The sequence below is a fragment of the Struthio camelus genome, chromosome 1 (assembly GCF_040807025.1).
Source record: "Struthio camelus isolate bStrCam1 chromosome 1, bStrCam1.hap1, whole genome shotgun sequence".
In the NCBI taxonomy this organism is placed as follows: Eukaryota; Metazoa; Chordata; class Aves; order Struthioniformes; family Struthionidae; genus Struthio; species Struthio camelus.
Genome location: NC_090942.1, coordinates 14060667 through 14072759, shown reverse-complemented (window position 1 = coordinate 14072759; position 12093 = coordinate 14060667). Strand labels below are relative to the sequence as shown.

The 12093-nt window shown below is 38.6% G+C and overlaps 1 protein-coding gene across 2 annotated transcripts in view; it reads left to right on the top strand.

Moving 5' to 3' along the window:
• Positions 1-12093, top strand: part of CCDC146 (coiled-coil domain containing 146) — an 87849-nt gene that overhangs the window by 37866 nt on the left and 37890 nt on the right. For both annotated transcript variants that reach the window (XM_068926927.1, XM_068926831.1), the window contains one exon: positions 8981-9063. In XM_068926927.1, coding sequence (XP_068783028.1) covers positions 8981-9063 — 83 coding nt within the window. The remainder of the gene's footprint in view (positions 1-8980; positions 9064-12093) is intronic.

Sequence of the window (12093 nt, the reverse complement as noted above, 5' to 3'; positions counted from 1 at the left end):
TTTGCAAGATAATGGAGAGTGGCCTCACAGTGACATCAGCCAGCTCCCTCAGCACTCGTGGGTGCATCCCCTAAGGTCCAATGGACTGTATATGTCCAGTTTGTTTAAGTGTTCCAAGCCTGATCCTCCTTCACCAAGGGTAAGTCTTCCTTCTCCAGACTTTCCCTCTGGTCTGAGGGACCTGGGATTCCAGAAGGGCAGTCATAGTAGTAAAGATTGAGATGAAGAAGGTGTTCAGTACCACGTCCTTTTCAGTGTCCTTTGTCACCAGGGCCTCTGCACCCACTACCAAATCCTCCAGAATTCTGACCCATAAGCTCCCAGCTGGCTTCTCAGCCATCCCCAGGCACAGCCCCATGCATTCCCATTGCTCTCTCCCATAAAGGGCAACTCCCCCTCCTCGCCTTCCTGGCCTGTTGTTCCTAAAGAGCCTGTATCCATCCACCATAGCACTCCAGTCGTGTGAGCTATCCTGCCACGTCTCTGTGATGCCAATGAGATCATAGCCCTGCAACCACACACAGACTTCTAATTCCTCCTCTTTGTTCCCTATGCTGCATGCATCAATACACAAGTACTTTAGATTATTTTGTTACAGTTTAGAATACATGCCCATTATTTTGCAATACCTACACACATAATTAGAAATATGTGTTAGCTCCATCATTTATCTGAAAGGCAGAGATTCTACAGAACGTTGAAATTAAGTCTTTCCTAGGAAGCTGTCAAATGTTTCACCTTCATAATGATTATGAGTAACTGCTATTAATATGTATTGTCTTGATGATGGCTGTCTTGATCTTCTACACTTTTCTTAGTATGTTTCTTCCAAAGCATGCAAATCACTAGACCAATATTCAAATTACGTAATCTTCCTAAGTTTGAAATTTGGCTAAATTTTTTTCATTTCTGGAGAGCTCAAATAAGACATGAAAAAGACACAAAATTCAAAACTGAGAACATTAAAGTTCTTAGAGTTCTTAGTACTACTATTTCATGGACTTTCCACTGACTGAAGGAAACAAAAGTACTGTTTAATTTTCTGGTAGAAAAGCAAAGCCTCAGATAGTCAGATAGCATCAAAAGATGCAACAAAGTTAGAAATGTGCACTCATTGGAGTGTAACATGTTAATCAGTTAAAAATAAGTGTAAAATAAAAGGGAGGGTAGCTTAACAGGATAAAGTAAACATAACTCTATGAAATTATATTAAAAGGGAAAGATGTAAGTCAACCCAGTAATAAGATACATACTTTTTATGTAATTACATTTATGGGAGTACAAGGAGAAAGCAGTAAGAAGTTGCCAAGCAACCACCTACTAGCAGCCAAATCTTCATCCAGCTTTCCAGTAATTCTTCATTTAAAAAAGGAAAATTTATTTTAGTTTACCCAGGTGATCTATCAATTTTGGGTGTGTTTAAAAATTTATGTGGTGTCAGTTCATTGTATAATAAGGAAGAAAAGCTAAGGAAAGGAGAAAAGCAATTCACACTAAAAGAGCTTGGAAGATGCAACAGTTTAAGAATAATTACGTGACTATGTTCCAAACTCCAGGCTTGAGATCATCCGCTGCCAGTATAACAAAGTGACCTCAATTCTTTCCAGAGCATTATAGTTAACGCAGGACTGCAAAGGACCTGTCAAGCACAAAAGCTCTTTTTTATCTCACTTCTTCATCTTCACTGGTTCTTCACCTTGTTCTCAATGTAGCAACATTATTAGGGTAACTGGAGAGGGCTATTCCAGCAACATGAGCACTTACAAGCAACAAAATAAACTATGGATGAATATCTACAAATGAACATCTTAGAGAGCTGGTGGGCAGGGTGGGAGGGGAGGTGAAATGAAACTTCTTTTTTTAACTTGGGATTTAGTCTTTTAGGCAACGTTTTTACAGAAATACATGACTATTGCAGGTCCAGCAGAAAATTATCACAAACCCTAATTTAGAGATTTTATGTTTGTTTGTGTCTGTGAATGTATGTATATATGTAAATACCATTGACTGTGTTATCATTAGTTGTTTTATTTGTGTGTTCTTGAATGATGACATTTTTTACACTTAATTTCCAAGAGTACTTGCCAAGGCCGAAATCTAGAAGGTCTGATATTTATTACAGTCACTGCTGCCAAAGTATGCTGTGTTTTTTAATTAACATTAGGGCTTCTTCAAACATAGGTTATTTAAAATCAAGCATTCTTACCAATAATAAAACAAATTAGGAATATTTTATCTTTCCTATGTTGAATTTCTGTGTAGCAACTGTTAGGAATTACAGTAGTTCATCTTCTCCACAACTGGAGTCTTGTGTTACATATGCAAGATGGGCCATTTTGAGGATTGTTTTTTGGCAGAGAGTAATCTTTGCAAGACCCTTGGCGCCAGACTTGTCTGCAGTCTGGGGACTTCGGTGCTGACTTTTATACAAGAAGTGAAAGCTCTCTGCAAGCCTTTCTCTTCTGAACATCAGAGATGTTAGATACCTGGTACAAGATATCTACTTCCATATAGTCTTCTGTAATGCATATTTATATTTTTTATACTACTTTCTTACATAAATTATGTACTGTACTGAAATATTGAATTGCTTGATACAGGAATATTTTTTCCATATGGCTTTTTACGTACTCTGGCCTTAGAATTTGTCAGAGTTTAAAAAAAAACAGTAAAAAAAATCAAAAATTAATTCCTGCCATACACAGTGCCTTTCAGTCAGTACTGGACATTTTTGCCTTTTCTATAACCCTATATCAACTTAGAATTTTACTATCATGACATAGCAGTATACATACACCTGAACTATGGATTTCTCAGGGTTTTTTTTTTTTTATCTTTTAAAGCCGTTCTTATTTCTATCTCCTTTGATCACTGACGCTTCATTGATTTCTTTGGTTTCCTTTATCTATTGCCATCAAACTTTAACTTGTGCCATAATTTAGCTCAATTTACATATTTTTCCCCTTTCCTTTAAATAGAGAGTTTTAGGTTTTTGTTGCTATTATACCTCAGTTCAACCACAGTGGCTTTTTTTTTTTTTTTATCTCTGAGGATTATGGTTTTATGGCCATTTTTTAAGATTCAGTCAGACAACTCTGAACTTCCATTAACCTTCTTATATTAAAATTTATGTTCCTAGCTGGGTATATTAAAGCTGCTTTCAGCTTTGGAATGCTAGCCTTTTAAAGTTTCTATAAATACTGCTTTATTTATAAATGCTACCAGAGCAGGATCATTGTGAGGTGGACTATCACTAATTTAAACCAATGATTAACTGTTTTTTGCTCTCAGGATGAGCTATGAGAGACTCTAATGTCTTTGTAGAAAGTCCATCTTTTGATATGTATTTTAGTAATATGTACTGCTAAGCTTTGTTAAACATTTTATACAAAAAATTTGCCTCCAAAATCAATTTTACTTTGGAATAGGTGAACATTATCAGGGAAGTCAGTGTCGACTTAATGCATTTCAACTGGATTTTTGAATTAACTTGCATTGTGCTGCATTTTAAAACATGGCTGTAGTAGCGTTCTTTATTTGATTTTTATAATGGATATTATGAAAATAGTATGGATTTTATTTAACCTTGATGGATATAATAGACAGAATTAAGATGATCAGACCCAAATCAGATCCAGGTTTTAATTATACAGGTGAATAGCAGCAGCTGGACTAGTCTGTGTTTACACTACTATTGCAACGATCAGACTATGTATCTTAGTTCTTACTGATAAATGAAATGGAGTAGGACCTTTAGAATCTGACTGTACATATAGATTAATGAAAGAAAGTGTGTGTATACTTGAGATTTATATATATTTGTGTATTTAAGCCTGTCTATATTTAACTCATTTTAGTAGTCTGTAATTTTTACTATGACATGGATACGAAAGAACCCTATAAGTTAAAGTGTGAAGGCTAGGAAAGCCTCTGTCTATGCCCATAGCCAACGTCACTTGGCTGTACAGAAGTAAAATCATTATGTTTTGTCTCTATGGCAATTTAAGAATTTAATTTGTTACTTATCCTATGTTAAAACATGCCTTATATGTTACTAAAGACAAGGATGAAGCTAACTCAGATTAGACCGAATATCAAAGATATGAGTCATCCATTGCAAACATCCAGAAATAGAAGTAAAAAGAAATATTTATGAATTCCAGTTCCAATTTAGCTTGCAATATTTAAAAAAGAAAGCTAATGCTATGCTTGAGAAATGAAGCTGTGTAACTATTTTATATTATGGCACCTGGTTGCAGGAATTTTTATACACTTCTCTGCTAAATCTGAGATCCAAAAGTGAAACCTGTAGTTTAGAGAGGCAAAGGGCATCCAGAAACTCAATAAATGGGTATAATGTTCCCATTTGACTTTTTTACTCTTTACACCAGTGTAATTTCTCTGTCTTAAGAATGATTCGTATTACATACTCCACTACTTTATAGGTCCTATTAGAAATATTACTCATTTCCCGGATTCCAGAATAGAATAAGTCTGTGAGCCAATGGAAGGACTGTTTACACAAAATTAAAAGGCAAATAAGGGCATATTAGGATTCATGGTAGTATTTTGAGGTAAACTCTAGAAAATACGGATGTCTGAGACATGTTTGCCCTTCACAAAAAATGACATTGTAGTGTTTTTGCAAACTGTTATTTCTTCCAAGACATTACAAAAAACGTTATTTTGTATTGATATATATGCACCAATATATGCTTTTTTCCTAGCACAGTTCCTTATTTCTTGTGCAATCTGAAAAGTCCAAATAGTAGAATTTTTTTCAGTTTTATGCAGAGGTAAGTAACTATGCCTAGTACAAATCAGTGGAGGACGAGAAAGTTAAGCCTATTTGTTTTGATTTCATTACAATTATTCTAGATTTATTTGATAGTGTATTTGTTAATCATATACTGGCTAATCAGTGCGGTGCCTTAAATTTCACCTAAATTGCTCAATCTTTTTTTTTTTTTTTTTTTTTTTTACTGTTGGCAATTGTACTGGCTATACCAGATTTGGTTAAAAGCGTAAATAGGACCAGTATGCCCATTATACCTTATCTACCATTCAGGACAAAATCCACTATAAGCACAGACACATAAAATTAGTGACATGATTTCATTTCTGATTTCAACAGTTTCTTCCAAAGCCAAATGGGTACAAACAAAAGAGCAAAAGGTGAATTACTTTATATTTTAATTTGAAGGTTGCATGGTAAGATTCAGTGTTTCAAGCCATTAGTTAAGTAGATAATGATCACTCTTGCAAGTGTCCCTATTTAAGTCCATTTATATAACTGAAAAGTTATCCTCATGAGTAGAGGTTTGTTCTGGATTGTTGCCCTTAGATAACAATTTTCCAAATGCTGTTCTGATGGCTAAAAGGGAACTTAGTACCTAATATTGTTCCCCTCCCTAAAGTATGCTCTTCTTTGTAAACAAAAATGTATAAAAGGTCTGTGAGGTGAGGAATTGGAATAGAATGTCAGAGGCAGAAGGTAGTTTCGGGATATCCCCAAAACTATACAGGAAAATATTTTTAGAATAGTTATTGCACTTTAAATTTGAACATTACCTTAATCCAAGAACATTTTCACCTGAATTCATGTCTGTCTTGCTCACTGGCCACATTCAGTCTCGGATAATACCAGTGCTTATGCCTCTGCTAAATACCATTGAAATATACAGTAATTTTAACTCACACTCAGATGAGGAGGATGGAACTTTAAGAGAGAAAATAAGTGAGAAAGCAAAAACAATTTGGCAGGAGCACTCTCTGAATAGTTAATTGAGATCAGGCTGTATCCTAAAATTTTGCTGGTTAAACAAAAGTAATTTGGCTTTGTGCTGTTCCTGTAACTCAAGAGCAAATCCCATGTAAAAGTCTACAATCAAGGGTAAGTTCAGGTGAGTGTTGTGTGTGTAGATGATATCGCTTGTGTGTTTTTTCAGCTTTTAAATAAACCTTCCTGTATGAAGTAGGCTCTGCCACTGTACGGCATTAGTCACAAGTTTCTAAAGAAAGAAATATAGATGTCCAGTCAGACTTGCAAAGCAATGAACATATGATTTAGATGTGTCTCTCTAACTGTTGGAAGTAGTGAAAATTCAGTCCTATACAGGTAAGAGCATTAGGACTTGCCTAATGCAGAGGGGGGTGCATTAGGTACAGTATCTATACTATCTTTAGTGACTGTTTCTATATTTAAGCTTGGGCTTCAGCATTTTAGATCTTAGCTCATCCCTGGTGAAGCTAGTGTCATACACCTACAGTTGGCAGAAATAAAATATTGTTTCCTAGCTATTGTATTTGTTTCTATATCCCATGACAATAAGCTAGTTCAACGTGTTCACCGCTTGCCATTATGCGCTATATATAAAAAAAAAATTCTATCATCTGCCTCAATCGTTCAGCCTCCATATTGCCTGTTCAGGCTGTTGCCATTGAGCTAGACGATGTCCGTAACCACAAGAGGAGGTTTATGTCAGGACTATCAGTAGCCTTTGCAAAAGATAGAGTGACAAGCAATTTCTTAGCCCTAATTCTGTCCTAAATATCAGTGGGAACCGAAGTCATTCTGGTAAGAAAAATTTATATTTCTTGGCCCACCTGATGGTAAACTGCTAGAACTCTGTCCTCTATACCACCCTTTGAAGAGCGTCTCTAAAAGCATGAGAATGCTACCCATCTTCAGTATCTTTTGCAAAGAGCTAGTACTCATACTCTGCTGACTGTGCACAACCATAGTTCCAGTGTCCAAGTAGGTACCTACTGTCGTTCCAGTCCTGTCCCTAATTTCTGTTGTCAATAGTCAGTGTATTCAGGGACTTCACATCTGCTGTTTGTCAGCATGCTAGAAAGGTGCAAGGCAAAAGTCACAACTTCTATCCCTGTTCTAGGCATGCGGTGAATTGCTGGGAGCATCCATTGGTTCAGACGATATAGCTTTTGTAGTTCATTTTATTTCCACATCACCCAATATCATATCTGTGGAAAAGGCAGACTTGAATGCATTGTATATCTGTGTATCTTGGGCATCATCCCTCATCTAGGTCTATCACCACAAATAAGGGTTTTCTGCAGTTGGTTCAAGCTTTTCCTCCCTTCTACAATCCTCTCTTCCCACAGTCAGCTACTTCTTTTTCTCCTCAAGCTGCAGCCTCTTTCCTTCCCTTCTTGTTCTTCCTGCTTCCCAAGAATCTTGGAACAAAAAGTGTACTGGGATTTAATAACAAATCCTGGGATCAGGGTAGCCCAATGCTGACTCTCTGATGGCTCTCCAACTAAGCTTTTCATAACAGGGACAATCTGATGATGATCACAGTCTCGTCCCCTTTTGACATGCTGGTTACGCTATCCATACAATCTCTCTTCTGTGGTCCCCAGAGCTAAGTATCTTCACTTTGCATGGGTCCAGCCATATTGGAATGGGGCTCTTAGCTCTGATGTGAACTCAGAAATTGAAACATGAAATGCTTCAAAAGTTTATGGATATAAAGCATGCAGCTCCAAGACCAGATAAAGTTACCTCTGAAGGAACATTGTCAAACATGGTCTGCGTGTGCAGTGAGAAGCTAAGCAGTAATAAAAAATAAAACTTACAGGTGTAGTTCAAGAGAAAGGACAACAGTGAGATACTCAAACAGGACAACCGTACCTTCACATAAGGCTAATAAATGGACTCAGAGAGGGAAATATTTTCCTTCTTGCAGAAGAGGTAGTCAGAACGTGAGCTTAAGTGAGCAGTATCTTTTGCTCATAAAGCATGCCAAAATAAATATTAGAGAGCTGTTTATCTTTAATCTCATGCAAACAAATGAAAGACAGGTCTGCTTTCCTTTTCTCAGGGCTACAAAAAACAAAGATAGGCTTAGCTGCCCTGAAATTTTTTGCAGTAAATGTTAAAAAAAAAAAAAAGCTACCAACAAAATTGATACTTCCATTAGCATATTAACTTGAATTCTGCTTCCTGACCATAGGATTTGTCCTGGACGATTTCTCCTGGATATTCAAGAAAGGGGCATCTACAGAGTAGCCTACGTATGAATCTCTTACATTACCTTTAGTTCAGCCCAGAGGGAGGGCCTTTCCCTGGAGCCTTTAGCAAACACAAGGTTTGAAGTATGACTTTTGAGCTTCTTTGGGTGCTTTAATAACTTTGTTTCTTACTTCAGGAGACACGCACAACCGTATTTCTTGGCAAGTTCCCATAAAAGAGTTTGAAGATTTGACATGCTGCCCCAAAAGCCTAGCTATGGACTTTTGTTGAGCGAGACCACCTTAAGTTTTTAAATTGGATTTATGTATGTGGTTCTTCTTACCTGTAACCAAAAGAGGGGAAGGAAAGGGTTTCTAAAGAAATATCCTGGGAGATACTGCCATATTGCTGCTGTGATTGTTTCCCAGTGGTAAAACTGGGCTCTCAGTTGTATTTCCTATTTGTATTAAGACTGGCTTTCCTCACTGACCCAAATTACCTCCCTGAAGACACGTGAGGAATCACCTAACAAATAGGTAAGCTGCATCACATATATATGGTGTTTGTAGTACTAAATATGTGGAGTGGTGTTTGCCATGAAGGACCTGCACAGGCATGTAAGGCAACAAGCTCTGTGACCTGGGGTGATATAGCCTGAGCCAAGCTCCTCTTTTTTACAACCAATTGAACCATCATATAAGCAACACAGAAAATTGGTGACGTAGGGCCTGAATAGAAAGTCAAGAGAGAATTATCATGAAATATCAATGCAGATGGGAGATCAGAAAAAAGATAGAAGTGAAGGTATGCTGTAATTATGACAGTCTTTACACTGTTTTACTTGTGCTTTAAATTCTTATGTAAAAAAAGCATTTTTCATCTGAATATTCCATTTGCTCTGTCACCAAAAAGTGAATAAACTAAGAGACTGCCAACAATAGTTTTCAGCATAATGAAAATGTTAGTGCTTAGTAGATTTTATAATTGTCTGTTTCCCTTCCCTAGCTGTTTTCTTCTGGAAAACTTCCAGGCAGCAGAGTAGCTGAGCTGAAGGCAAAGTACGCCCTGCTGCATAAGACTGTGATAAGGTACAATATTTACAGATGATTTCTAAGGATATCTTCCTTTGCTTCATTGCAAATATTTGATTTGACAGCTTATCCTCTGCCATAATTCTGTTTTAGACTTTGTTTCATTAGCCAAAGCATTACATGTTTAAAATAAATTTCCCCTAATGCTGAGGCCTAATCATTTAAGGCTTTCTTACAGTGAGTGTTGTTAAAGGGGAAGCAAGAACACAAGGATGAAAAGCAGTTTTGTTTAACAGGAAGATTCAAGGTAATCTAAAATATTTCACTACTTGTTTGAACAACATCTATATGTTTTTAGTATAAACATAATAATAGTGGCCATGAAAGGAAGCACAAACTAAAACACACAATATGCAAGTTTAAAATAGAGAAAGATATATTTGAAAAATACGTAGCCAGAATTATAATGTATGAAAAGACTGTAAACTGCCAAGCTAATGTCATAAGAGAACTGTTGAAGAAGATAAGAAGGTTAAGAAGAAAAGAAGGCCACTCTCCATCATCTTGATCATCTTTGAAAAGTTATGGCAATCAGGAGAGGTGCCTGAAGACTGGAAGAAAGCCAATGTCACTCCATTCTTCAAAAAGGGCAAGAAGCAGGGAATTACAGGCCAGTCAGCCTCACCTCCATCCCTGAAAAGGTGATGGAACAGCTCATCCTGAAGGCCATCTCTAAGCATGTGGAGGACAAGAAGGTGATCAGAAGTAGTCAGCGTGTATTCACCAAAGGGAAATCCTACTTAATCAACCTGATTGATAGCCTTCTATGATAGGACAACTGGCTGGGTAGGTGAGGGGAGAGCAGTGGATGTTGTCTACCTGGACTTCAGCAGAGTGTTTGACTCTCCCATAACATCTTCATAAGTAAGCTCAAGAAATACAGACTGGATGAGTGGACAGTGAGGTGGATTGAGAACTGGCTGGATGGCAGGGCTCAGAGGGTTGTGGTCAGTGGCATAGAGTCTAGTTGGAGGCCTGTAGCTAGCGGTGTCCCCCAGGGGTCAATACCAGGCCCAGTCTTGTTCAATGTAGTCATCCATGACCTGGAGGAAGGGACAGAGTGCACCCTCAGCAAGTTTGCTGATGATACTAAACTGGGGGGGGTGGCTGACACACCAGAGGGCTGTGCTGCCATTCAGAGGGACCTGGACAGGCTGGAGAGCTGGGCGGAGAGGAACCTCATGAAGTTCAACCAAGGCAAGGGCAGGGTCCTGCACCTAGGCAGGAATAATCCCATGCACCAGTACAGGCTGGGGGCTGACCTGCTGGAAAGCAGCTCTGCGGAGAAGGACCTGGGAGTGGTGGTGGACAACAAGTTAACCATGAGGCAGCAGTGTGCCCTTGCGGCCGAGAAGGCCAATGGTCTCCTGGGGTGCATTAGGAAGAGTGTTGCTAACAGGTCGAGGGAGGTGATCCTGCCCCTTTACTCAGCCCTGGGGAGGCCTCACCTGGAGTCCTGTGTCCAGTTCTGGGTTCCCCAGTACAAGAGAGACATGGCACTAGTGGAGAGAGTCCAGCGGAGAGCTACAAAGTTGATGAAGGGAACTGGAGCATCTCTCCTATGAGGAAAGGCTGCAAGAGCTGGGCCTGTTCAGCCTGGAGAAGAGAAGACTGAGAGGCGATCTGATCAATGTGTACAAGTATCTGAAAGGAGGGTGTCAAGAGGATGAGGCCAGTCTCTTCTCTGTGGTGCCCAGCGACAGGACAAGAGGCAACAAGCATAAACTGAACCACAGGAAGTTCCATCTGAACATGAGGACAAATTCCTTTCCTGTGAGGGTGACAGAGCATTGGAACAGGTTGCCCAGAGAGGTAGTGGAGTCTCCTTGCCTGGGGATACTCAAAACCTGCCTGGACGCGATCCTGTGCAATGTGCTCTAGAGGACCCTGCTTGAGCAGGGAGGTTGGACTAGATGATCTCCAGAGGTCCCTTCCAACCTCAACCATTCTGTGATTCTGTGAAAGAGAGTCTAAGAAGGAAAAGGAAACTTCCACATCTAAGTAGGGGTGAATTTTATGCTTAGAGAATATTCACAGTCATACCAGACAGGACTGCTATCAAATTTAGAAAGTTATATCCTTAGCCCTCAAAATATAAATCAAAATCTGAAGTTAAATGTAGTAGTTGTAAGTCTGCCCTGCTCTGGTACCTTGCTGAAGGAGAGATAATAGAAGAGAAGGGATGGGGAAAGACCCTGCTGCTAGCTCTATGCCAGGTTTGAGCAGGGGTTGTGTGAGTGGAAGGAAAGGAAGAGGCAGGGACAAAGCAGGGGTAGATAGTACAGTTGTACTAGGCTGAACAGTGTGTCACAGAACAGAAATATGTTATTGCAGATATTGCAATACTAAGGCAGTATTTGATGTTATGTGTGGTACATCCATAGTCATCAGTAAAATCAGCATCGTGATACTCTTGTAAAATTTCTATAATACGTACCATAATATCCACCAGTCCCTCAGCATTTTAGCCCAATTTCCTTGTCAGTCCACTTCAAAACCTTTATGGCAATTCTGCTTATAAGAGAACAATGATTCCTCTGTCATTGAAGCTAAGGACTAATTTAAGGACTCTAAAACTAATTCAAGTAATACCTGTTTATTTGGGTTAGGCTGAAATTTGGTCTTAGCAATATGAATGGGGGAAAGTGGTAAATAGTGTACCATAATTTGAAAAAGGGTTCCTAAAATTCTGACAACACAGTTCTTAAGGCTGACTGAGTCTTCTAATTTCTTTCTCATATAATTGGCTCTGGTTGTGTAAAAGATCATCTGACTGTTATTCAGACTAATGCATGGTAAAGCAAATTAAAAATGGTATGCCTGAACCAGTTCATCTCCCTAGAAAGGGCTCTGTGCTGATGATCAGTTCAGTATATGTTTATACTGTTGGTTTAAGTCAACTGAGATGAAACCCGGCACAAACTCAGAAGAAGTCGCAGTTCTGAAGAACAGGAAACACAGTGAAAGATCCTTAACACTGTCCCCTAAATGAAGACATGATATGCTCATGACTCACAAATTTTCACA